This window comes from Herpailurus yagouaroundi, unplaced genomic scaffold (assembly GCF_014898765.1).
Source record: "Herpailurus yagouaroundi ecotype Mexico unplaced genomic scaffold, PumYag 28, whole genome shotgun sequence".
Lineage (NCBI taxonomy): Eukaryota > Metazoa > Chordata > Mammalia > Carnivora > Felidae > Herpailurus > Herpailurus yagouaroundi.
The window spans coordinates 106,486,178-106,514,037 of NW_024412376.1; the positions used below are offsets into that span (position 1 = coordinate 106,486,178).

At 39.2% G+C, this 27,860-nt stretch overlaps 1 protein-coding gene and 1 long non-coding RNA gene across 6 annotated transcripts in view; one reads left to right on the plus strand and one right to left on the minus strand.

Annotated features, from left to right (window-relative positions):
* The window catches only part of ART3 (ADP-ribosyltransferase 3 (inactive)), a 136,219-nt gene that overhangs the window by 1,045 nt on the left and 107,314 nt on the right, over positions 1–27,860 (minus strand). For 2 of the 5 annotated variants that reach the window (XM_040480918.1, XM_040480926.1), the window contains exons 3-11: positions 26,856–27,567; positions 8,937–8,969; positions 7,974–8,006; positions 6,969–6,998; positions 5,010–5,042; positions 3,899–3,931; positions 3,250–3,282; positions 2,327–2,359; positions 983–1,015 (exon numbers count right to left, since the gene is read on the minus strand). In XM_040480918.1, coding sequence (XP_040336852.1) covers positions 983–1,015; positions 2,327–2,359; positions 3,250–3,282; positions 3,899–3,931; positions 5,010–5,042; positions 6,969–6,998; positions 7,974–8,006; positions 8,937–8,969; positions 26,856–27,567 — 973 coding nt within the window. The remainder of the gene's footprint in view (positions 1–982; positions 1,016–2,326; positions 2,360–3,249; positions 3,283–3,898; positions 3,932–5,009; positions 5,043–6,968; positions 6,999–7,973; positions 8,007–8,936; positions 8,970–26,855; positions 27,568–27,860) is intronic. The other 3 variants (XM_040480935.1, XM_040480947.1, XM_040480956.1) reach the window with 3 other exon arrangements.
* LOC121034108 (uncharacterized) lies at positions 1,023–2,812 on the plus strand. Its single transcript, XR_005792287.1, has 2 exons — positions 1,023–1,135; positions 2,513–2,812. It is a non-coding gene; the product is annotated as an uncharacterized LOC121034108 (long non-coding RNA).

The window sequence follows — 27,860 nt, forward strand, 5'->3', positions numbered from 1 at the left end:
ACCACTCAGATTTCATACATGAAACACAGAGAAACAGGAAGTAAATTTTGTAAGTCTTTAACTCATATTATCAATTTACTTGCCATGCATTTGTATGTATACAGATGGGGAAATGGAGAGGCAGGTGTACTCATACATTAGTTTGTTACTACGGAGCCGTGGTTCTCAAGGGAGCAGTACTGTCCCCTAGGAGGCAGTTTGGGAACTTGTCAGAGTATTTTTTGATAGTCACAATAGTGAGGTAGAAGTACAGAAGGCAAGATGGATGCTGTCCAATGCTCTGGACAGTGTTTGCACAATGAAAAATTAACCCACTTCCACACAAACTTCAAATGCACTGCCAGACACACATGTAAGTTAATAATCTATTTATAATGCTTAAACCCAGAACCAAAATCAATTTTATGTAGAAACAAAGTATTTTTGGATAGTTTTAATAAACATTAGTTTCCATCTAGTTTCTACTTCTTCTCTTTCATTTTCTTATACTTGCATAGAATAGCTTCCAGTCTTCTCTTAAATCCAATTTGTGTTAAGTAAATACAATCATCTGTCCATTATGTCTTTTAGTATAATGTAGGCACTTACATATTGAAATGTACATAATTTTGTTATAAATTATAATTAAAAAATTATACTGATATTTTTATGGGGGCAGGTGGGTCTTCTTATCTATGAATGGTACTTCAGGATAGTATAAAGGCTTTATAAATACTTGTTATAAAAAGGGAGAAGTGGGTTGATAGGGTTGAGAACCACCACTCTAAACAGAACACAGTTGAAAATGACTGCTTAAGAAATAAAGCCCAGTTGCTCCCACCATATACACACAACAAGCATTTGGATATGACATTATATTCCGTTGTTATGATTCCTGAAACTCTTGAAACTTTGTTCCTGTTATTGAAGAAAAATAAATTTGTCACTTCTTTTATACTGCAGATCAGACACTTATCAACTAAGGAAATGAAGTATTTCTTACTAGGATTGCCGATATCTTCCTGACTTTGGTCTTCTAAAATAGAAACAGATTTTGAGTTAGTTGCATTGTACATCTATATATCCAGAAAGAGAAAAATCTGACTAAATGATTAAGCAAACATGGTTATCTCTGAGAATGGGCCTGCAGGGCAGGGTATTGGGCTTATATGTATGTGTGGGGTTGGGGAAGGGTTTAATTTTTACCCACTTGTGCTCTTTGAAATTTTACCTTGTATGTACATGTGTTTCCATTAAAAGAAAAATTAAAATTCTATTTACAAAAAAGTACTTTTTCTGCACATTGAACTAAGATTCCCAAGTACAACATTAATACCAACTATTTACTGAGTGCTTTCTATGTGTCATGCATTGTGTAAACTATTTATGTAATTGTCAGATTTCTTACAGTCCCAGTCGATATAGTTATCAGTATTATACAGATGTTCCTCAAAACTTGCACAAAATCACAGAGGCAATCAGTGGTAGCAATGTCTGATTTCAAAGCCTCTGTTCTCCATTAGTACGATATACCACCTCAATTACAATGCTGTGCTAGCATTGAAATATTACAATATTGCCATATTTTGATAGTTTTGAAGCCAAATACCCATTACAGGAGCCCAGGATAGAGGCGTATTTTTTTTTATAACTAAATCTGGCTGGAAGACAAGTGTCACATGACAGAAAGTGAACAAAATTTGAAAAGTGTGAGTCCTGGTTTTCTCTTTCTAGTCCTTTACAGGTTCCTTAAATTTCCTATATTCCATACTTTCATCTCTGAAATGGCAATAACAATATTTATCTTAACGATTAAACGAGATCCTGTGTAAATGTTTTGACACTTTTAAAAAGCTTGCACTACACACAGCTTTCTAGGAGAGAGCACAATACAAAACATTCCCAGCAAAACCTAGTAGCCTCTCTGGAGGACATGGCAAGTGCAGTGAGGAACACAGAATGACTGGTCTCATGCTGTAGGCTTCTCATACACACTTCTCTGATGATGCTGTTCCTGTTACTACAGATCCCCTCACAGTAGCCACTTGACCCTGGGAAGCCTCCTGTTCCATTCTGCAATAGACATGTGCAGCTGGAAGCCAACTCTTCCAGTTGCCGGTCAACTATCTTTTTCTTTGCTTAGCCCAGAGAGCCATAATAGCAGCCTGCTGCTCACACTGAAAGGGGTTCTCAATATTTTCTCCCTCTGGCTTGCATACTGGGGTATCAGAGAAGCTGTGCAGCCCAGGTGTCTTCCTTAGCCCCCTTAAGACTGAGCTAACTGAATGATCATATTAAAGGACCCAGAACCCCATGGTACCTCCACCCCCAAAAAAGAATTTATTACCAGGTTTTTCATCCAGTTGCACCACTTTTACTCCTAAATGAGAAAGAATTTCAGATAATAATAATAAAGACAGCTACAACTTACTACTATTTTAACTATTTTAAACTACCATTCTCATTTTGCCAAACTTTATCTCATTATGACTTTAATCAGTCCTGCAAGACATAAATTTTCTTCATTTTACAGATGTGGAAGCGGAAGCAGAAGCACCAGCACAGGAAAGTGAAATAGCTTACATAAAAAGTTACCCTGTGAAAATGGCAGAGGAAAGACTTCATTAAGCTGGGTCTGTCTATACAGCCTGTGTTCATTCCTGACACCTGGCTCAGCAGCTGCCTTTCAGATAACCACTGTATCTCAAAGGAGCCAATGAAAATACTATGCAAACTCGGGCCACTGAGCTGAAGAGTTGTAGACACACAAGGTGTGTCATCAGTGTTGTTAGAGGTTCACTTCAAAGTTGTAACCAAATAAATGTGTGACACAACACGGCAAATCCAGGAAAAAAAAATGAAGTTTGGGGGCCTTTCAACATTTTTCCTCCTCTGTAAGCATATTTTCTGAGCCCCTTCTGAGGAACTTGACAGGAAACACTATACAGTTTCTCTGGTCACAGAAGCTCAAGGCTCCTCAATAGCCTTGTCCTCACCACAGCCTCACACTGTTTAAATATCTTTTTTCATGATTATATTTTATTGGTAAGCTAAATGTGCCATGGTAAATAAAACTGGAAAAACACTTAAGGAACCAAAGTCTTCAGGAATAATGGGTACTTGGCCGTAAGTTAAGAGACCTGGGTCCTTCACTCACTTACGTGATCTTGTGCAAAGTACTGAGGCTCCCCTGCATATCTAATGGTGACAACTGTTAACTAAACCCCCCAAATGGGCAACTTATTCTCTCATATGCCAACCACTGCTTACCAGGTAGTGAAAAAGTTTCTGGAATTTTCATTCCTAAACGAGAAAGAAGTTTTTAGTGACTTACAGTTTGCTCCAATGAGTACGTTCTCCCAACTCTTCTTGTCTGATGAGCTTAAGTGATACAAATGCCAAAGCTCCCACTGCACTGTGATTCCTGGCTTTTTATTTAAAAGTTATGGCTATGAGAGCCCTCACTGTGCAAATCCACTTCAAGCTTAGAGAAGCTTTCTGCCATGGCTTGTCTGTATGCTAGAAGACTGTATTTTGTTACCTGGAAATTCTAGATGCTGAAATGTTAGCCAAAGCGAATAGTCAGTGTCTTCATGACGCTGAATTTTCTGAGTAACTTAAGCTATAGAACCTAGAAGGTGCTGGCCTGCATGCCTCCAGGTCCCAGCAGCCTTGCCTTTAGCCATGCCCCTAACAAGCTAAGTTTCCTGCTCTAGGAACAGATGAATGCTAGGGAAGAAAGACACTTTTTTTTCCTCTCTACTCTCCTCCCCAGCTAAATCTTAGTAGAATGGCTAGCAGTAGGCTGTAAGGGAAATGTTAATGAATAATAGTCTCATGAAGATATATTTCTTAATGCCTGGAGGAATTCTTCTCACCTCATACTTGGACCCAAAGAGTAAAAAGAAAGCTGTCTTACCAGGTATTTGCGTGGGTTCATGGCTCATCATACCTCAAGACAAAAATAAATATTAGTGTTAATCAATTGCCTTGCATTGTGAATGGTCCCCTCTGTCTACACCTCCCCCATCTCCAATCCTTAAAAAAAAAAAAAAAAAAAAAAAGGGAAAAGAAAACTATCAACAAAAACACCTTTTTGTTTTTTTAAGTTTTATTTATTTTTGAGAAAAAGAGAGCAAGGGAGGGGCAGAGAGAGAGGGAGACAGAGAACCCCAAGCAGCATCCATGCTATCAGTGCACAGCCCCACATGGGGCTGGAACCCACAAACTATGAGATTATGACCTGAGCCAAAATCAAGAGTTGGACGCTTAACCGACTGAGCCACCCAGGCACCCCATCTTTTTTTTTTAATTAATTATTTATTTTTTAATTTTTTAATTTATTTGAGAGAGAGCGAGCACATGCACAAGTGGGGGAGGGTCAGAGAGAGAGAGAGGGAGAAAATCCCAACAGGCTCTGTGCGGCCAATGCATAGCCTGACACGGGGCTCAATCCCACGAGCCGCGAGATCATGACCTGAGTGGAAATGAAGAGTTGGACGTTTAACCAACTGAGCCACCCAGGTACTCTCCCCCCACCCCAAACACCTTTCAATGGCTCTTCATCCTCTGACAAAGCAAGCCCACTCTTTAGCCTGGTCTTCAAGAACTTTCATGATATGGCCCATATATCTTCAATCAATCTTTATAAGGTAGTCCTAGCACATTGGCTTTTAAACAAAATAGTGCTGGGTCTAAGAGTCTGCTTGGTCTAGTACTATTGTTATTATAATTATTAGTTCTGTGACTGGGCAGGCTTCTAATCCCTCTGAGCTTCAATTCCTTATTTATGCCAAAAAATACACTGTAGGTGTGTAGTAAATGATAATTAAAGGAGATACATCATAAAAGTTCTTAGTACACTGCGTGGAACATATTAAACATTCAATTAACAGAGTCCCTCTGTTCTGGCTTAACTCATTCCTCAAACTCTTCCATGTCCAACAATGGCCTTAGTCCTAGGAGTCAGTCCTCGTGTCACCTCCTAACCTTATAGCCAGTCTCAGAGGGTACGGAAAAAGATCACTTACCAGGTAAGACAGTGGTCTCCTGGCTTTTCGTTCCTAAAGATGAGAGCAGAAATTGTTTAGTGAAAAATACAATCAACTTGAAAATTAATGTAACCTTATATTTATATGGCTTTTTACAGTGGAAAACTAAAAGCTCTGAGAGGTGTCGGGACAGGGGCCTGGAGTCTGACTTAATGGTGAGAACAACTATGGCTAGTGACCCAGGAGCTCTCTGAAAGTAAGCAAAACTTCCTCTCAGCTCTTGTTGATTTTTTTAAGATTCAGTCCAAAGACTCTGACCTAGATTTATTTCTTAAAAATAAAACTTCTCAATTACATACATTATAATTACAGATAATTTGGAAAAACACAGGAAATTATTAAAAATTACTCAAAATCCCAGATTTCAGAGCTACTCATGCTCAACATTTTTGGTATATCTCCTTTCAATTTCTTTGCTATGTATAATGTATGTCCATATACATTTTTAAGCATTTTTCCCAACTTTATTGGTAATGTAATTGATAGCACTGTAAGTTTAAGGTGTACAGCATGATGATTTGAATTATATATATTGTGAAATGATTACAATTAACATCCAGCATCTCATATAGTTATTTAAAAAAAGAAAGAATGGAGAATTTAAAAAAGCATCTCATGTAGTTATTTTAAAAAAGAAAGAATTTTTCCCTTGTGACAAGATCTACTCTCTTAACAACTTTAAAATGTGCCATACAGCAGTAGTAGTCTAGTCATCATTCTTTACATTACATACCCAGTACTTATTTATAAGTGGATGTTTGTATCTTTTGACAGTTAAAATGAAGTTGCCATTACAGTCTGTACACTGTTTTACATCATATTTTTATTTGCCACTATAAGCACTTTCTCATGTCTTTAAATATTTTTCAAAAACATGATTTTTAAGTTGCTTAGTGTTTCATAATATGGATATTAGTTAACAATACCCCACTGTTGGACACTAAGGTTATTTATAAATTCTGGCTACCATCACAGTGTAAACATTTTGCACACAAATCTTTATATTTCCTTAGGACAAATATCTAAAAGTGTTAAAACTAGGTTAAAAGACATGGACTTTTTTCAACGTTTATTTATTTTGGGGACAGAGAGAGACAGAGCATGAACGGGGGAGGGGCAGAGAGAGAGGGAGACACAGAATCGGAAACAGGTTCCAGGCTCTGAGCCATCAGCCCAGAGCCTGACGCGGGGCTCAAACTCACGGACCGCGAGATCGTGACCTGGCTGAAGTCGGACGCTTAACCGACTGCGCCACCAAGGCACCCCAGGCATGGACATTTTTAAGGCTACATACTATCAAACTGCCCTTCAAAAAAGTTCCAATTTACAATCTTATCATTAATTTATGAGGGTCCCTGTCTCAGCACCCTTGAGGACATTTGAGTAATATCATTATAAAAAAAAAAAGACAAAAACAAAAACCTGGAAATGAGTTGTACTTTGAAATACACTAAACAATCAGATGTATATAGTTAACAGCATTTATTACTCAGATTGCTGGAAGCAGAAATAAATACACAAAATCATTTTAATTTAGAAAAGAATAATGCCATTTTTTAATGCTCCTGCCCAACACCCTAACCCTAGGTCACAAGAGTTTGTGAGTAATTAGTCATACCTTCCTCTACCCATGTAACAGCTAACCTTATATAAAAGCAGAAAATATGCTCTTTAGAACTAATTCCTCATGTCATGTCTCTAACTGCTCTGTGGGTCATCTTGGAGATAAGACAGATAGGTAAGAGAGAGAGCTGCTGTGTCATCTTTACAAAGAAGGTCCATCTGTAACTCAGGAGGGCTCTGATATACCAAACGAGTACGCTAAAGTGGGTTCTGCCTTCTTCCGACTTTTCCTTACCATGCCATGCTTACCTGTTTCCATCACTAAGAGAGCCATATTGCAAATGAAAACCCCCAGAGTTTATGAAAATGTCTTACCAGAGTCTTCAAGATTCTGGTTTTTCTCACCTAAGTTATAAGAAGAAACTTATCCGTTTTAGTGATAAAACAAAATAACTGAGAATTACTATAGTTACAACAAACTATTTTCAGGTATGAGAGCCATAAAGAATCACTTGGTACATCCAGTCAACTAAAGCTACTAAATGTAAGCCAGAGTCTAAATGTACCTAATTGGAACCTTCCTCTGGCCCCCTTTATAAAGAAAAATTATCACATATAGCAAATCTCTGGGGGATCTCAATGAGCTAGAAAAATGTCTATCTTGAAGAGTTAGCTGAAATCTCTGTGAAATGACCAGTAAAACTTGTGGCTGCAATGGGCCAATAAGAAGTGTTGCAAAGCAAGTCCTCAAGGGCATAAAATGCTTCACATCAGGACAGGAAATATCTGCTAAAAATCAAGTAAATTGCATACTTAAGAAAAAGCCAGATGCTGTTCTCTCATCAATAAAGAAAAACATACTGTAGCTACATGGGCCAAACACATAATAAGGAACTTAAATGCAAAGAAGTGATCTGAGTCATATCACCATAAGTGGAAACTTAGGGAGGAAAAGCATCTAATCACCTAGATACTTTAGTCAAATGATAGCAAGTATCAGCATCTCTGACAGACGCAAATGAGTAGCTTTTCTACTTTCATCTGGATGTGTGGTGCCACACAGGCTAATTTCAATGACTAAATATAGAACTATACATAAGAGGTCCTCAGACCTGTCAAAAGCAACTAGCTCTTCAGGTCTACTCCCCTGAACGTTTCCATATTCTTCAGATCTCCAAAGACCCAACCCCTCTCATTTGTAGGAAGGTAAGTTTCCCCAAAATAGATACCCCCCCCCCCCCACTTATCTGTCAAGTTACTTCCCTTCCTGTCTGCAAAGTACTCTTTCTTCAGCTAAGAAGTGAATTTGCTAACAGGAAAGAGCTGCTAAATATTAAACATCCATTTAAAGATTATTTTTAAAAATTAGAGCACACTTACCAGGGTTGTAGATATAGATGGGTTGAGAATATTCTGAAATACAAACACGTTTTCATTACCTAAGTACTATCATCAGATTTAAATAAATGTCAGGTTCACTCTATTTTTAAATGCTTGTTAATAATAAAGATTTAGGTTGGCTTACAAAAATACAGTAATATGAGAAATTTAAGATTTTAATCTCAAAGCAAATGGATATGGATTTATTTTAATTACATGAAGAATTCATAGAAAAACTAGCCAGGAAGACAGCTAGAAGCAGACCGTTATTCTCAAACTTTTTAGCAAGGAAATCTTCAAAAGGATCCACCCAAAGCATGCATTAGCCTAAAGCATTTTCTGGAAACCTTGGTTCAAATCTATTGGGCTTATCTGATAATGCTATTCCTCGTAGAAATCCTGTTTCTCTTCCCAATCTTTCCTATGGTCCTCTGAGAAAGATTATTTTTGTTACCTCCTCTTATTTTTCACTGAGAAGCAGAGACAAACAAACCATATTACCATTCTGTCCCCCCCGATTCCCTCCTTAAGCCAAATGCACTCTACTTCTTCCCTTTGTCAGTCTCCCAGATGTTATTTCCTAAGATATCAAAATAGAAGACTATGAATCTAGCTCTGTGCATAGGAATCATGTAGGGACATTTAGAAGTCCTTAAGCTCCTACATGGACAGGCTACGGTGAGAGTAGCATGGTCCCTGCATGCCCAAGGCAAATGCTGTGTTTGAGAGCACAGCCCCAGGCGTGGCTAGGGGTGGAGAGTAAGCAGCACGGCTCCTGGGCCCTCCACCTGACACGGTGGTGGTGGCGGCGGTGGCAGTGGTAGCAGCAGCAGCACATCTTAGCCTCAAGAAAATGATGGCTGATGATATGACAATATGGTGGGGTGGCTCTGCCGCATGCCTGGGAGAGGAACACTGATAAAATTCCCCTTAGAAAGATAATACTTTAAAAGCATATCTTACCCATGTTCTCAATACAATTTTCAGCTTTTAGTCCTGAAATATGAAGATACAGCTTTGTTAGACACAATCTGCCTTAGTAAAGATTTCAAATTGGTTTTATGGCTACTGATAACCTAATTTGTCAGCTTTAGTCTATCAGATCCATAATTTGGTGGGATTCAAAACGCAGAACAATTACATTTTTGTATTTATACTACAGCCACCAAACAGTATGATCTTTGATAAAACATCTAATGCTTCTAGAATTAAGTTTCCTTAGCTGTACCTTTTACTGGGAATTTGCTTCAAATGACCTCTAAATACCCATCCAAGGCTAACATTTTATGATTCTATTTTATGATTAGTCTGCAAAAGTTGGGAAAAAATTTACCCATCTGTTCAGTTAATCTTCTCTTCAGATACTAAATGTCCTCAACAGCAAACCTATCCTTTTACTATGACAATTCCTATTCACTGGAGAAAGAGAATCTCAATCAGGTCTTCTAGATCCTTGAATATATAAATAAAGATCCTTCACATTCATATAAGGCAACAAGTTGGTCTACCCCAAACATTAATCTATGGTCTGTTCCAGAACACTGACCTATATATATAAGAAAATTTTACAGTTTTTGGAGAGCAGGAATATGGCACCTACTAGTGTATCTTTATAAGGTCCTAGTCCATCTCCTTGTTGATGCCCTAGAAAAAGTCACCAGTGCTGCAGCAACAACTCTGATATGCCCAACTATGGTTATGGCAAGAACTTCAGTGAGAGGATGTTTAGATTTAGAGCCACCATGAAATACAGAGGGCTTCCTAGAAAGTCACATGAGGATCTAGAGTCCCATGGCCTCTTCTCCATGTTTGGCTAACTCACTGATCTAATCTGGATATTCAGCTACCTGCGGATGAATCTCTCCATCTAAAATGGGGGGGGGGTCCCCAAGATGTCTGGCTTCACTATGAGAGATGCACTTTTCCATAATCTGCTCTCAAATCCTGTACCATCTTGTGTAGGATTTGAACCAAGAATCTAGGTGTCTTGGTCCAGTTTCCACTGGTCAAGGAAATGGTAGGGATCTGTTCAAATCTGGATGGTGCCCTGAGGCTAACCTCAGGTGTCTGACTAGACTGAAATTTTTGTTTATCTATTTATTTTGAGAGAGAGGCGGAGAGAGAGAGAGAGCGTGCACGTGCACACATCCAGGGGAGGAGCAGAGAGAGGGAGAGAGAGAATCCCAAGCAGGCTCTGCACTGCCAGTGTAGAGCCCAACACAGGACTCGCACCCACAAACCGTGAGAATGACCTGAGCCAAAACCAAGAGTCAGACACTTGACAGACTGAGCCATCCAGGCGCCCTTAGACACATTTTTTTAATTTTTTTTAATGTTTTTATTTATTTTTGAGACAGAGCATGAGCAGGGGAAGGTCAGAGAGAGAGGGAGACACGGAATCTGAAACAGGCTCCAGGCTCCGAGCTGTCAGCACAGAGCCCGACGCGGGGCTCAAACTCACACACCACGAGATCATGACCTGAGCCGAAGTTGGACACTCAACTGACTGAGCCACCCAGGCGCCCCTAGACTAGACATTTTTTAAGAACAGTCTAGAGACTAATACAAAATACTGCTTTAGCAGGAAATGAGTAAGTGCAAGCCTTACTCAGAGGCCTTACTCACCTCAGAGGGTGAGGTAAAGGTGAGGGAAGATGTGGATAAGAAAGCTATTGGTATAATAGAAAGATTCAGCCAGGGGACTAGACACTGGGGGATTTTAAAACTTTTATCTTTCGTCTGTACCACACATTAGAGTATATTTCTCAAAGTGTAGTCTTCTAATCACATACTTAAGAATCATCTGGGTGCTTATTAAAAAGTACACCAGGGCCCTAACTAGGACTACGGACTGATACAGAATTTCTGGGGGTGATGCCTTGTATTCTGCATTTTAAACAAGAAATCCCAAGTGATTTTTAAGCACAAAATTTTTGAGAGCCTCCAGTAATAGAGAATGGATCTTCTTTAATGTTTAACACAGATCCATTTATTCAAGACTGCATTTCTCTTCCCTATTTGACTGAACTTAACTTTCCATTAGTTTTTCAACAGCAAAAAAGTAAACTATTTTGGGTTAAAAGAGAGGAGACTGGTGCAGAAATAAACAGGAGAAAGCACAAATATATAGAGAATTAAAGAAGGGACTATAACCACAGATTTGATAGGTGTGAAAAAACCCACAAGATTACTGTGACTAGATTTACACCAATAAATTTGAAATATAGAACAAATGCCTAGAAAAACAGAACTTATTAAAACTCAAGAATAAATAGAAACTTGAATGGTACTATAACCATTAAGTAGTTTAAATTTTTTCCATAAAAAAAATACAAAGATAATTTGGTTTTTACAGAGTACTAAAGAGGAGGGTGCTGTACAGAGAGAACCCCAGAGATCTTCAAAGGGTTTCCTTTGAATACTGAGCAAAATACGGATCAACTTATGTGATCGGGTATGGGGAAACTACCTGAGGCCAGGGAAAGAATCCATGAGAACACAAATGGTGCCTATTTCTACCAGTCACACTAGAAAACCTTGTAAACTGCCATTTTAGCAGAGAACTCTACAGTAAGAAGACTTAGAAACAGTCCAGACAACAGTAAATAAAGCCCTCTCGGGAGTTCCCTTTCTCCTTCAGATCCCCAGAAATTACAGATGTCTGTAACCAAACTCAGAGCTGATTGGAATTTCCATCAACAAGACTAAGGCAGTATTTGTTAATCACTGGGTTTCTGCACATAAGCATTTCTTCCCTTTGGGAGCTGCTACTGCTTGCCTGTTACTGGGACTGAGACTGTCTCACTGCAAGAAAAGTCATGTCTCTCCAACCCGCTATCTTATCATGCGATGGGCTCTCCCTGAATTTAAGTTCCACCAGTAATATAAAACCCCAGAAGTTCCATGGTCCATGGAGATTTACTTCCAATTAAGAGCCAAACCTGACTCCTAAGGCCTTGACCACTTTCACAAACAAGTGGCTGTCTATGGGACCTGCAGTCTCCAAACAGTGGTGGAGGTGTCCGTGAATGCTATAGCAAATTCACAGGGCTACCAAAGGATATTTTAAAATTTCAGGACAAACGCAGATGTACTTGGTATCTGTCAGGCACAGCAAGAACTACAACTTGAAGTGGAACTCAGTTGCAAAGTCATCCCATGTCAATATTCTGTTTGATGGACATATTTGCAAGGCTGGGTTTTCGGCAATTATGACAAAAAGCAAATATATGTGAAAAATCAATGTGGATCAGGAAATAAGTGGTGTCTAATCGGATTGCAAAGTCTGACAAACTGTGCAGTGTTAAACAGGCATATATATCCCATTAGCAAGTTACTGTAGCTAAGAATGAAATAATCTTTAGAAAACTGTTTATGTATATTACTTTTTCAAACAGTTACTAAGGTGTTAGAACATAAACACCGAGTTGTTTGACTCTATAAATGGAACCTTTTAGGTATTTCTTTTAGCATATGGACACTGTCAAAACAATTATGACAACACTAGGAACACCATGAACCAAGAAAATCTGAGAACCTCCACATCAGACATCACAAAAGCCTTATGTACTCCTTTACCCTGAACTACTGGCTCAACAGAGACCTTAGCTACAAGACTTCACACCTGAAAAGACAGCACAGTTCTCTAACAGCCTTCCCCCAGGTTGGGCACATCCAATGGAGTGCTGCATCCATCCATTATAATAACTTATTCATTTTCTTGGATGCTCTTGCGAGTAGCTGAACTTCAAATGGTGATCCTGGCAGGAAGTACACTGCCCTGGGACTGACTAAAATCTACCTTTATATACATTCATGTGCCAATCCTAATGCTCTAGCCTGTATGATCAGGCCCCTGAGACACTGAGAACTGGATTACTAAAGATAAAGCCATATGTAGTCCCTCTCTACATAAACAAATGCATCGAATACAACTCAAGAACTCAAGCTTTATGCTACATGTGTACATGCTTATATGAAGTGAATGCACCTAGAGAAAAGCACCTGGGGACTGGCAAAGCAAATCAGGCATGTGAGGCCATCATCTACTATAGCTTCTGGCTCTCTAAGCAAATCTACCACAGTAAGGAAGTCATTTATAAAGGATTAGGACCTCAAACGAAAAATTCTATTAGCCTTCCAATGAAGATCTCTACAAGACTGACTGGTTGGCTGTCTTGAGATATTTATAAGTTGCATTAAACCATGCTAACCTCTGTTAGCTAATTTTCCAAGTATCAAGGAATTAGGTGTTAAAGAATGAGGTGAACTGTGTGGGTGTGCTTGTTCCGACCTCAGTGGATGGATAGACATTCACACAATACCTGCTTTTACTTCAGTAAATCAATACATATTTCATATGACCTCAGCAAACAAATAGATCATATTGATTAGGTCAAAATCATGAATACATGAAACTGGAGGTTGACTTTGCTTCCAGTGGTTCTGTAGCTAGACTCCTTTGCCACAGAGGTCACCATGGAACTGATTATTGTGGAAAAAGGACAGCCAATCTGGATCATCCTCAAGAGGAAGTGACCAACTGTAACGGGATGGGATTATGGTAGGCAGCTTCTGACATGGTTCCCAGTAATCCTGCCTCCTGGTACTCACGCCCTTATATAATCCTCTCCTCTTGCATGTGGACTGAGCCTAATGACTTGCTTTTAGCAAACAGAATACAGCAAAGGTGATGAGACGTTACTTCCGTGATTAGGCTGTGAAAGACTATGACTTACTGGAACTTTACTCCTCTCAGGGGAGGCTAAAAAGGAGTGTTAATCAGAACCAGTGAATATACGTATGTTTAATGAGCCCTCAGGGCTAGGGGTGGATTTATGAAAACTAAATTTGGACAGTCCTACAGGTTTATCTTCCTTCCCTCCTTTGATGGCTTAGCAGAGAACTGGCTCAACAGGTCTCAGTAAGATTAATAAAATAGACTAAAACCAGCCACTGGAATCCAGGGGCTCCTCTGGAGTAACAGTAACAGGGTTACTTTTCCAGCTAAAGAACCTTGATATATTCCCTGCCCCCATGACTCTACTAATATGTAGAACATATTTACATATATACAATCTTGACCCTCTCTATAGAAACACTGGCCAAAATGCCAGATGATCTATGCCTAGCCTGTTCAGTAAAATAATGAGAGATCAGAGTATGATGTATATTGTATGAGAGATCAGAGTATGATGTATATTTACTGGAAGGAAACTTCGAGAAAGTTTCCTTCCAGTAAATCTTATATTTGCACTATAAGGCACAGGGAATCCCAAAGCTATGGTTTTCTACCAGGTATCATAATTCATCTATAGTTTTCTCAATCCAGGTACAATTTTCCAATGGGTCATTTTTAAAAATAAGGAATGTAGCATGATTGTACCATTCACATTCACATTCTACCTTTATCAAGTTTTCTAGGAAAACGGTACAGAAGAAGGTTAGCCTGCAGTAATTTCCCCATGAGAAAGGAGTAAGGATTTTGTTCCCATCTACCCCACAGTTCACTCATACAATCTTTGATTAAAACCAAAATTAGTACTTTTGACCACCAGAAAACCAATGTTTTCTCCAATTCATAACCAACTGACCTATTTTTTGGGTGGGTGGGGATAACTAGTTTTTGTAAGGCCCACAATAAATTTTTACCTTGGAAATCATACACAAGTTTAAAACCATTAACACAGAACTATATTAGAGCTAAATTTAGTATAATTTTTTATCCCTTCTAGAAATACATTTTTTTCATCCAGAGTTATATTCAGTGACATTGGAACAAGGTTCTGATTATATCCGTCTGGCTTGAGTTTTTAAAATCCCTGCTTATTATCCAAAAAGCCTAGCTTTGGGGCGCCTAGGTGGCTCAGTCACCTAAGTATCTGACTTCGGCTCAGATCATGATCTCACAATTCATGAGTTTGAGCTCCATGTCAGGCTCTGTACTGACAGCTCAAAGCCTGGAGCCTGCTTCAGATTCCCTGTCTCCTTCTCTCTCTGCTCCTCCCCTGCTCACACTCTGACTCTGCCCCCCCCTCAAAAATAAATAAACATTAAAAAAACCTTAAGGGGCACCTGGGTGGCTCAGTCAGTTGGGTGTCCGGCTTTGGCTCAGGTCATGATCTCGCTATTCCGAGTTTGAGCCCCGCTTTGGGCTCTGTGCCAATGGCTCAGAGCCTGGGGCCTGCTTTGGATTCTGTGTCTCCCTCTCTCTCTGCCCCTCCCCCACCCACGCATGTGTGCGCGCACTCTCTCTCTCAAAAAGTGAATAAACATTAAAATTAAAAAACAAAACAAAAAAACTTAAAAAAGAGCCTACCTTTATTATTCTTTTTCCTTAGCTCAAACTAGTTTATACACATTTCTGTTTTTATTTTTTATTTTACTTATTTTCTTGTTTCAAGTTTTCATTTAAATTCTGGTAAGTTAATATGTAGTGTAATACTGGTTTCAGGAGTAGAGTCTAGCGATTCATCACTTACATATAACACCCAGTGCTCTTCACAAAAAGTACGCTCCGTCACCAGCCCACCCTCAGTTTGTTCTTTATAGTTGAGAGTCTCTTATGGTTTGCCTCCCTTTTTTTCCCCCTTCCCCTATGTTCATCTGTTTTGTTTCTTAAATGCCACATACAAGTGAAATCATATGGTATTTCTTTCTCTCCCTGATTGACTTATTTCACTTAGCAGAAGACTCTCTAGCTCAATCCATGTAATTGCAAATGGGAAGATTTCATTCTTTTTGATAGGTAATGTTCTATTATATGTGTGTGTATACACACACACACACACACACACACACACACACACATGCACACACACACCACATCTTCTTTCTCCATTCATCAGGTGATGGACATTTGGGCTCTTTCCATAATTTAGCTATTGTTGATAATGCTGTTATAAACATCAGGGTGCATGTGCCCCTTCAAATCAGTATTTTTATATCTTTTAGGTAATGCATAGTAACACAACTGCTGGGTCATAGGGTAGTTCTATTTTTAACTTCTTGAGGAACTTCCATACTGCTTTCCAGAGTGGCTGCACTAGTTTGCATTCCCACAAACAGTGTTAAGAGGGTTCCCCTTTCTCCGCATTCTCACCAACGTCTGTTGTTTCCTGTGTTAATTTTAGCCATTATGGCAGGTGTGAGGTGGTATCTCATTGTGGTTTTGACTTGTATTTCTCTGATGATGAGTGAAGTTGAGCATCTTTTCATGTGTCTGTTAGCTACCTGAATGTCTTCTTTGGGAAAATGCCTGTTCATGTCTTCTGCCCATTTCTTAACTGGATTACCTTGGGGTGTTGAGTTTGGTAAGTTCTTTACAGATTTTGGATACTAATCCTTTATCAGATATGTCATTTGCAAATATCCTCTTCCATTCTGTAAGTAGTATTTCAGTTTTGTTCTTTCCTTCATTGTGCAGAAGGTTTTTTACTTGATGAAATCCCAATAGTTCATTTTTGTTTTTGTTTCCCTTGCCTCCAGAGATGTGTCTAGTAAGAAGTTGCTGTGGCCAAGGTCAAAGAGGTTGATGCCTGTGTTCTCCTCTAGGATTTTGATTTGTCTCATACTTAGGTCTTTTATCCATTTTTATTTTTGTGTATGGTGTAAGAAAGTTGTCCAGTTTCATTCTTCTGCATGTTGCTGTCCAATTTTCCCAACAACATTTGTTGAAGAGTCAGTCTTATTTCCAGTGGATATTCCTTCCAGCTTTGTCAAAGATTAGTTGACTATATAGTTATGGCTCCATTTCCAGGTTTTCTATTTTATTCCATTGATCCATGTGTATATTTTTGTGCCTATCCCATACTGTCTTGATGACCTATAGCTTTGTAATACAGCTTGAAGTCTGAAATTGTTAGGCCTCCAGCTTTGCTTTGCTTTTTCAAGAATGCTTTGGACTCTAAGGGTATTTTCTGGCTCCTACAAATTTTATGATTTGTTCTAGCCCTGTGAAACATGCTGGTGGTATTGTGATAGGGATTGCATTAAATGTGTAGATTGCTTTGGGTAGTATAGATATTTTAACAATATCTGTTCTTCTAATTCATGATCATGAAATGTTTTCCATTTCTATTTTGTCATCTTCAATTTCTTTCATAAGCTCTCTAGTTATCAGAGTACAGATCTTTTTACCTCTTTGGTTAGGTTTATTCCTAGGTATCATATGGTTTTCTGTACAATTGTGAATGGGACTGATTACTTGATTTCCCTTTGTGCTGCTTCATTATTGGTGGATAGAAATGCAACAGATTTATGTACGTTGATATCATATTCTGCAACTTTGCTGAATTCGTGTATCAGTTCTAGCAGTTTTTTGGTAGGGTCTTTCGGGTTTTCTACATAAGAATATCATGTCATTGTGAAAAATCAAAGTTTGACTTCTTACTTGCTAATTTGGATGCCTTTTCTTTCTTCCTGTTGTCTGATTGCTAAGGCTGGGACTTCCAGTATGATATTAAATAACAGGAGTAAGAGTGGACATCCCTGTCTTACTATGGGGCTTAGAGAAAAAGCTCTCAGGTTTTCCTCATTGAGGATAATATTAGCTGTGGGTCTTTTCAATATGGCTTTCATGATGTTGAGGTACATTCCATCTATCCCTACTTTCTTCAGAGTTTTTATCAAATATGGACACTGTATTTTGTCAAATGCTTTTTCTGCATCTATTGAGAAGATAATGTGTTTCTTACCTTTTATTAATGTGGTGTATCACATTGTTTGAATTGTGGATACTGAACCACCCCTGCAGCCCAGGAATAAATCCCAATTGACTGTGGTAAATGGTTCTTTTAATGTGTTGTTGGACTCAATTTGTTAGTATCTTGTTGAGAATTTTTTCATACAGGTTTATCAGGGATGAATTCCCTGTAATTCTGCTTTAGTGGGGTTCTGGTCTCATTTTGAAATCAAGGTAAATGTGGCCTCATAGAATGAGTTCTGACGTTTTACTTCCATTTATATTTTTTTGGAATAGTTTGAGAAGAGGTATTAACTCTTCTTCAAGTGTCTGGTGTAATTCCCCTGGGAAGTCATCTGGTCCTGGATTCTTGTTTGTTGGGAGCCTTTTGATTACTGATTTACCTTCTTTGCTGGTTATGGGTCTGTTCAAATTTCCTATTCTTCCTGTTTCAGTTTTGGTAGTTTGTATATTTAGGAACTTCTCCATTTCCTCCAGAATGCCCAATTTGTTGGCATGTAATTTTTCATAACATTCTCTTATGATTGTTTGTATTTCTATGGTGTTAGTTGTGATCTCTCCTTTTTTATTTGTGATTTTATCTATTTGGGTCCTTTCTCTCTCCTTTTTGATAAGTCTGGCTAGGAATTTACCAATTTTATTAATTCTTTCAAAGACCCAGCTCTTAGTTTCATTCATCTGTTCTACTGGGATTTTTTTCTAATTCATTTTTTTATCTTTATTATTTCCCATCTGATGGCTTTTCTAGGCTTTAATTTGCTGTTCCTTTTCTAGCTCCTTTAAGTGTAGGATTAGGTTGTTTTTTTGGACTTTTCTTGTTTCTTGATGTAGGCCTGTATTACTATATACTTCCCTCTTAGGATCACCTTTGTTGCATCCCAAAGGTTTTGGACTGTCATGTTTTCATTTTCATTTGCTTCCATGTACTTTTTAAATTCCTTATTTAATTTCCTGGTTAACCCATTCATTCTCCAGTTGGATGTTCTTTAACCTCCATGTATTTGTGGTCTTTCCAGAATTTTTCCTTGTGGTTGACTTCAAGTTTCATAGCACTGTGGTCTGAAAATATGTATGATATGATCTCAATCTTTTTGTACTAGTTGAGGCCTGATTTGTGACCCAGGATGTGATCTACTCTGGAGAATGTTCCATATACACTCAAAAAGAATGTGTATTCTGCTGCTTTAGAATGAAATGTTCTGAATCTCTGTTAAGCCCATCTGGTCCACTGTGTCATTCAAAGCCATTGTTTCCTTGCTGACTTTCTGCTTAGATGATCTGTCTATAATACCCATAGTAGGGGGTATTAAAGTCCCTTACTATTATTGTATTATTGTCAATGAGTTTCTTTGTATTTGTTACTGATTTAAATATATACATATACACACACACACACACACATATATATACATACACATGCATACACACATATATATACATATACACACACAAACACACACACACACACACATATATATATATATATATATATGTACATCCAAGTTAGTATATAGTGCAAAAATGATTTCAGGAGCAGAATCCAGTGATTCATCCCCTACATATAACATTCTGTGCTCATCTCAACAAGTGTTTTGGTAGTTTATATGTTTCTAGGAATTTGTCCATTTCTTCCAGATTGCCCAATTTATTGACATATAATTGCTCATAATAATCTCTTATTAATGTTTTTATTTCTTCAGTGTTAATTGTGATCCGTCCTCTTTCATTCTTGATTTGGGTCCTTTCCTTTTTCTTGAAAAATATATATATTTTTTAATGTTTATTTGAGGGGGGGGGGGCAGAGAGGGAGGGAGACACAGAATTGGAAGCAGGCTCCAGGCTCTGAGTTGTCAGCACAGAGCCCAACGCGGGGCTTGAGCTCATGGACTGCGAGATCATGCCCTGAGCTGAAGTTGGACACTTAACTGAGTGAGCCACCCAGGTACCCCCTGGGTCCTTTCCTTTTTCTTTTTGATCAAACTGGCTAAGGGTTTATCAATTTTGTTAATTCTTAAACCAGCTCCCAGTTTCATTGATCTGTTCTGTTATTTTGATTTCGATAGCATTGATTTCTGCTCTAATCTTCATTATTTCCTATCTTCTTCTGGATTTGGGTTTTACTTGCTTTCTTTTTCCAGCTCTTTAAGGTGTAGGATTAGGTTGTGTATCTGAGACCTTTCTTTCTTCTTTAGGAAGGCCTGGATTGCTATATACTTCCCTCTTATGACTGCCTTTGCTGCATCCCAGAGGTTTTGGGCTGTTGTGTTATCATTTTCATTAGCTTCCATGTACTTTTTAATTTCTTCTTTAATTTCTTGGTTAACCCATTCATTCTTTAATGTTTCTTTAATGTTTCTTTTAATGTTTCTTTAATGTTTGTTTAATGTTTCTTTAACATTCTTTAATGTTCTTTAATCTCCAAGCTATTTGTGGTTCTTCCAAATTTTTTCTTGTGGTTGATTTTGAGTTTCATAGCATTGTGGTGTGAACATACGCATGTCATGATCTTGATCTTTTTGTACTTGTTGAGGGTTGATTTGTGTCCCACTATGTGATCTACTCTGGAGAATGTTCCATGTGCACTCAAGAAGAATGTGTATCCTGCTGCTTTAGGATAAAATGTTCTGAATATATATTAAGTCCATCTGGTCCAATGTGTCGGTCAAAGCCATCGTTTCCTTGTTGATTTTCTGCTTAGATGATCTGTCCACTACTGTAAGTTGGGTGTTGAAGTCCCCTACTATTATGGTATCATTATCAATGAGTTTATGTTTTGATTGATTTCTATATTTGGGTGTTTCAAGTTTGGGGCATATGTATTTATAATTGTTAGCTCTTTTTGTTGGATAGACCCCTTTATTATGATATGGTGCCCTTTTTCTTCTCTTTTTAGAGTCTTTGGTTTAAAATCTAATTGGTCTGATGTAACTATGGCTCCTCTGGCTCTTTTTGACATCTATTAGCATTAGAAATGGTTCTCAACTCCTCACTTTCAATCTGGCTGTGTCTTTAGTTCTAAAATGAGTCTCTCATAGGCAGCATATTGAGGGTCTTAATATTTTTATGCAATCTGATACCCTATGTCTTTTGATTGGAGCATTTAGTGCATTTACATTCAGTGATTATTAGGTAAGAATTTAGTGCCACTGTACTACCTCTAAAATCAGGGTTTCTGGAGATTTTCTCTGTTCCTTTCTAGTCTTTGTTGCTTTTGGCCATTCTATCCTATTCAATGAGTCCTCTTTACTATTTATTGCAGGGCTGGTTTAGTAGTCATGAACTCCTTTAGTTTTTGTTTGTCTGAGAAAGTCTTTATCTCTCCTTCTATTCTGAATGACAGCCTTGCTGGATAAAGGATTCTTGGCTTCATATTTTTCCCAGTCAGCATATTGAATATATCATGCCACTCCCTTCTGGCTTGCCAAGTTTCTGTGGCGAGATCTGTTGCTAACCTTTTTTGTCTTCTCTTGTAGGTTAGGGATTTCTTTTCCTTTGCTGCTTTCAGGATTCTTTGCTCATCTCCGTATTTTGCAAATTTTACTATGATATGTCCTGGTGTTGGCCTGCCTTTGTTGATTTTGATGGGAGTTCTCTGTGCCTTCTGGATTTGGATGTCTGTTTCCCTCCTCAGATGTGGGAAGTTTTCAACTATAATATGCTCAAATAAACCTTCTTCCCCTTTCCCTCTCTCTTCTTCTGGGACTCCTATGATACAAACGTTATAATGCTTTATGGAGACAATGAGTTCCATATGTATACATTCGTGATCCAGTAATTTTCTTTTCATTTTCTTTTCAGCTTCATCATTTTTCATAATTTTATCTTTTCTTAAATGTTTATTTGTGAGAGAGAGAGAGAGAAAGAAGGAATGAGTAGGGGAGGAGCAAAGAGACAGAGAGACAGAAGATCTCAAGTGGGCTCTGTGCTGACAGCAGACAGCCCAATGCAGGGCTTGAACTCACAAACTTTGAGTTCATGACCTGAGTCAAAGTCCAACACTTAACTGACTGACCCACCCAGGCACCCAAATTATTTTATCTTCTGTATCAGTTATTCATTCCTCTGCTTCTCCATCCTGGTCATTACAGTCTGTTTAGCATCTCGGTTACTGCATTTTTTATTTAGGCTAGTTTTTAGGTCTTTTGATCTCCATGATAAAGGACTCCCTGGTGTCTTCTATACTTTTCTCAAGTCCAGGTAGTACCCTTATGACTGCTGTTTTAAATTGTGGTTCAGGGGCGCCTGGGTGGCGCAGTCGGTTAAGCGTCCGACTTCAGCCAGGTCACGATCTCGCGGTTCGTGAGTTCGAGCCCCGCGTCAGGCTCTGGGCTGATGGCTCAGAGCCTGGAGCCTGTTTCCGATTCTGTGTCTCCCTCTCTCTGACCCTCCCCCGTTCATGCTCTGTCTCTCTCTGTCCCAAAAATAAATAAACGTTGAAAAAAAAATAAAAAAAAAAATAAATTGTGGTTCAGGCATATTACTTATACCTATTTTGATTAGATCCCTGCTCATGACCTCTTCTTGTTCTTTCTATTGGGAAGAATTCCTGCAGCTTGTCATTTTGTTTAGATCTCAGTCTTCTGTGTGTTAGGAAAGTCTGTTATGTTTCCTGCTCCTGAGAGCAATAGCTGTATTAAGAAGTCATAGGCTGTTCGGGGCTTCAGGATACACCTCAGGAAGTGTTTCTGGTATATGTTGTGTGCACTGTTGTGTTTTGGCTGTTCTTTTCCTTAGGTCAGTTCTCTGCAGTGCTTCTCCTTGCCTACAGTGGGAGTGTTTGGCCTTATCTAGTGTGTAGAAAATTTTAACCCTGTGTGTTTTGATCTGCTTGTTTAAAAAGGCTAGATCCTTGGGCACCTGGGTGGCTCAGTCGGTTGAGTGTCTGACTTTGGCTCAAGTCATGATCTCACGGTTCGTGAGCTCGAGCCCCACATCGGGCTCTGTGCTGACAGCTCAGAGCCTGGAGCCTGCTTCAGATTCTGTGTTTCCCTCTCTCTCTGCTCCTGCCCTGCTCACACTCTGTCTCTCAGAAAGTAAATAAACATTAAAAAAAAATACTTAAAAAAAAAAAAAGGCTAGATCCTATTTCCCCTAGAGCTGAAGCTTTGCAGCATTCTATGGTTAGTAGACTTGGTACTCGTGCTGGTCTTCTGGGGTAGGGGCCCACTGCTGCTCTGGCTCTCAAGTCCACAGTTTAAAAAAAAAAAAAAGACATTCAGAGTACAGGGAGGCAAGGGCTTGGTATAAGCACCTCAAGCCTCCACTAGTTTCTGTGCCTCTCTCTGAAGCCCACTGGTGCTGACAGGAGGGGTTAAAAATGGTGTCAGCCTATTCTCATGACCAGAGAGGGGAGTGTGCACCTGCTGCTGCTCAGGAAGCCCTCACAGAAGAGCGAACAATCTCCCTTCTGGTGTCTCAGGCTTCCATCAGATACCTGCCTTCACCTTTTCTAAAACAGCCTACCTGTAATTATTACTTTGAGAGGTTTTGTCCCTGAGATCCCATTAGCTGTTTCTAGATAGCAGCAGAGGATGCTGGTTAGATTCCAGTTTAGCATTAAATCTATACAATCATTTGCAGTGGCCTTTGTCAGAGCTCTCCAAAGAAATCGTGCCTGTGAGCCTCCACAAATGTCTCTCCTTGTGGCTGGTTTGAACATTAACTTGCTGTGCAGTCTCTGCCTGACCTTGTGGGGATGCCCACAGTGGCAGGCATATTCCTCTCTTCCCTCCTCACAGGAGCTCATATTGCACTTCCACATGCAGATCTGAGCCCTGGCTCATTCTTAGTCAACCCAACGGCTCCACCCATTTTGTTCTTTATAATCCAATTCACAACCAACTCTGTGGGTTCCACTGCCCATCTTTTGTCTATCAACCAGATATCAGTGATTAATTTGGCACATAGCTAATGCAGCCAGGGCTTCTGTGTAACCAATGCCTCCACAAAAGGCATTTGGCTGAATGCATCAGGAGCACCAAAAGTGGTATCATTTTGTCAGCCTAGCTTCAAATGGGTTTCTTGGCTATAATGTGGTTTAGGTGAACAGGTTTTGGGGTGGGTGGTGGGGTCCTAATTTGTAGCATTCACTGATTTCCATGGTAAAACTCTCAACCATGGTTAACTTCAAACTCCTGTGATATATGAGGAACTGGGAAGAGATGTATGCCCACAATCAGCTCCCAAGAGCTGGTATGAACCAGCTCTAACTGGCTTGGTTTTTGGACAGGTCCATTGTATGGTTGATGAGGGGAATGGGTACTTTTCCCCGCAATGCAAATTTACTCGCTCTAGTCTTCATCTGTCCTCTTAAGGTGAATAGTTAGTTTCACTGACTTGCAACTCAGGTCCAGGATTAGGGTGAGGCAAATGAGGTGCCTATGAGTGCAAAATTTAAAAGGCACTTACTCAGGATCATGCAAGTTTGCAGATGGCACAAGTGTATGATCCTAAGAATAAGGACCTTCCTTAAATTTTGTGCCCCAGGCACCTCAATGACCACACAGTTTCTGCCATTAAATCAAAAGCAGATCAGCCTCCCACCCTGGCATGATGTCTTATCAGCGCTTCCCTACCTGTTCTTTTTTATCTCATAGTGCCTTGGACATACTGAATCAAAGTCTAAAAGTCTATCCCACTTCTGAAGCCCTACTGTAATACTCATTCCGCTTCATCAGTGGTTCTGGTTTTGGGTTCAGCTAGACCGTCACACTGCTAAGACCCAAAAAGGCTCTCATCCCACCTGTTTACTTAGTTTGGCAGAAGAATAGAAGGCAAGGAACACTGCACACTATTTAGCAGCAGGGCAGCAGCAGATACATACCTTTGGCGCAAGTCCTCACAGCTGCCCAAGGCTATTATTTAATCCCAGAATTATAGCTCAGGTACAAGGAAACACATTTATACAAGTGGTTAGAGGAACCATTCTAGTTTAGTAGCCTCATGCCACATAAAGACGATGATATCTCTGAGACCAGTCCATGAGTGCAGTTTCAGGACTCAGCAAGAAAAACACCTGGGTATGTCATACGACATTCAGGAATGCCCAAAACTATGGCTTCCCCCAAGTATTTATAGTTTATTCACAACCCTCCCAGCTCAGATGCATTTTACCAATCAAGGGCTATGTTTACCCTTACGCAGTGTTCCATGTTTACACAGCTGCCATTCGACCTTCAACAGATTACAGAGAAACAGTGTGAGGAGAAGAGCAACAGGAGGTCATTCCCACAGGATAATGGAGAAAGGGTTTTGTTAACCTTTCACTCACATACACCAAGCCACAACATCATTAAATTTCAGAATGCTGGGGATAAAGAAAACATTGTAAAACCATCCAGAGAAAAGAAATAAGGTCTCATTCAAAGCTTTAGTAATTAGAATGGCTTCATACTTTTTAACAGCAGCACCAGAAACCAGAAGACAATGGAAGAATAACTCCAAAATTCCAAGGAAGATATTTCCAAAACAGAAATAGAAACCTACACAAACTATTATTCAAGCCTATAAGTAGACTTTACAAATATGTAAAGTCTTAAAAATTTCCCTCAATGTCCCTTTTCTCAGAAAACTTTTAGAGAACCCATACCCCTGCCAAACAAAGGAGTAATTCAAGAAAGAGGAGAAAAATCTAAGATATAGAGGATTCCTCACAGGGAAGAAGCAAAAGAAAGTCTCAATAATTGTGAGGAGAGATTTTAGACTATTCAATAGCAGGCCTAAAGAGTATATCACAGAGCAGTTTGATGGGAGAATCCAGAAGGAGTATATTCAAAAAAAAAAAAAAACCCATAAGAGTGTCTGATATGTCTGATGTATTAAGAAGAGATTTATATTTCAGGGCACCTGGGTGGCTCAGTCAGTTAAGCGTCTGACTTCAGCTCAAGTCATGATCTCATGGTTCATGAATTTGAGTCCCACATCTGGCTCGGGGCAGCTCGGAGCCTAGAGCCTGCTTTGGATTCTGTATCTTCCTCTCTCTGCCCCTCCCCTGCTCGCACTCTCTCGCTCTCTCTCTCTCAAAAATAAACATTAAAAAAATTTTTTTTATAACAAAAAAAAGAAGAGATTTATATTTCTAAGGATTTGGGGATGAATTATTGATGGGATATTAAAAACTAAGGATACAAAAAAACTAATAACTCTGGGTAAAAGAGGTATTTCAAAAGGTACCAGTCTTTACTACAGTGGAAGACTGGAAAGGGGACATACACAAACACTGAGGAGGAGGATGGTGGTTATCACATATGTTTGGTTTACTGCTATAACAGCTATTTCAAACTCCCTTCTCTCTTGCCTCCCTACCCTTGAGAGGAAAAGCTAATTACCTTCTTTCCACATTTTTCTTCAAGTTATAAATTACCAAGTAGCTATTCTGGTTAATGATACAGAATCAGAAATCTACTAGCAGTTTCTGGGAAAGCTTTTACTTTCCTTATTAAACAGGCAGATTTAGCTGCCATCCGGATCCCTTCCCTTTCTTTTTGTCTTGAACATGGATTGAGGCCTACAGCTGCAACAGTCATACTGCAAATATGAATCCATAAACCCAACATGCTAAGATTGGTGGAACAGAATAGAGTCTGAATTACTGATGATGTAACTGATGAGGTCTAAAAATCTAACAATCAAGAGATAACATTCTGAAGCCTGTTATTAAAAACTTTGGCGGAAAAATTAAAAATCGATACCACTGAGGAATGAAAATTGGGGACAGGGAGTGGTGGGGGCAGGGAGCTGCTATTTTTCATTGTAAGCCTTACAAGCAGGAGTATGGACCAGGTACTTCTTTGTCAGCAGGACTGTTCTGTGCATTTTTTTTAGCAGTGTCCTTGGCATCTACCCATCAGATACTACTGGTAGCAACTAGGGATAACCGTGACAATCAAAAGTTCTAGTTATTGCCAAATGACCCAGCAGGGCAAAACTGCCCCTGGTTAAGAACCGGAGCCCTACAGTATTTTATTTCTTTAACCTTCTAGAATGCTAGAAATGTATTCTTTTGATAAAATTACATTTCAGGAAAAAAAAACCTAATTATACGAAAGGAGGTAGACTGAAGACCATCAGCATCATTTCTCTTTTAAAATACCTTAAAGTTTCTTTTCTGACCTTTCCCTGGGGCTAAGAATCCCACTCCTTCCCTTCCAGACAAGCACAGAGAGAACAGAGATACTTACCACCTAGGAATGCACACTCGTAATGGCTGCAGGTCTTGTTTGTGCTTTGAAGGATAAGGTTATTGCTGGTCCCATCCTGTGACACGTTAAAAATCTCATTCAGAGGTATTAAAATAATTCTTTCACTTTCTTTATCAAAAAAATTTTCAATGGCAACTCCAAAGCACGCGTGGATGGTTAACAGAATGTGTTGGTCATCAGGAGCTTGAGGCTTGGCTGAATATGCCAGAGTGAAATGGCCCAATCTGGCTTGGTTGAGCCCTCCAAATTTAAATGAGGTGTCCCGGCTTACACTATACACCACATTTTTGTAACTTTCCTCACAAGGTCTTCTCAGCAACTGCAGGGCTTTTGTCAGGTAATAATGAAAAGCTTTGAACTGGAAGTCATAGACATATTCTTTTCGAGAGAGACCAGCCATCCTCACAGCTTCATTGAACATACGGTAAAAAGCAGTCTGCTCTCGAGCTTCCGAAACATATGCCATCAGTGCTATTCCATGGTTATCTTTAAAACTCATAGGGAGAAAGATCTGCGTCTTCCTGGCTTCCCACTTCACTTCTGCATTTTCCCACACAGCCTTCAAGAGTGCATGGCTTGCTTTTTCCTCCTTGAGCAGCTGGGGAACATATTTGACTTCCATTCTGTCAGTGCATTTCAGGTATTCATCATCAAATGCATTTTCTGCCATGTCTAACATTTCAGCCTTCACCTTCAAAGGAAAAGGAAAAGGAAATTAACACCCTTGAAAGAAGATATTTGCTGTATATCATTTTCGCTCATTTACTGTCCCCACCCTCTCATGCCCTGCCTAGAATTTCTCCCTTGCTTAGAAAACAACTTTGGACATGACTTTTATGTAGGAAGTATATTCCATTGCTACTGATAACTCTTCTCAGCTGTGACCTATTTGTATTAAATAGTAAATGTGAGCAGTGAGAAGTATGGCAACAATTATGCCTCTAACTCATTCATTTGAACCTTATGATGCAGAGGAAAGAATGA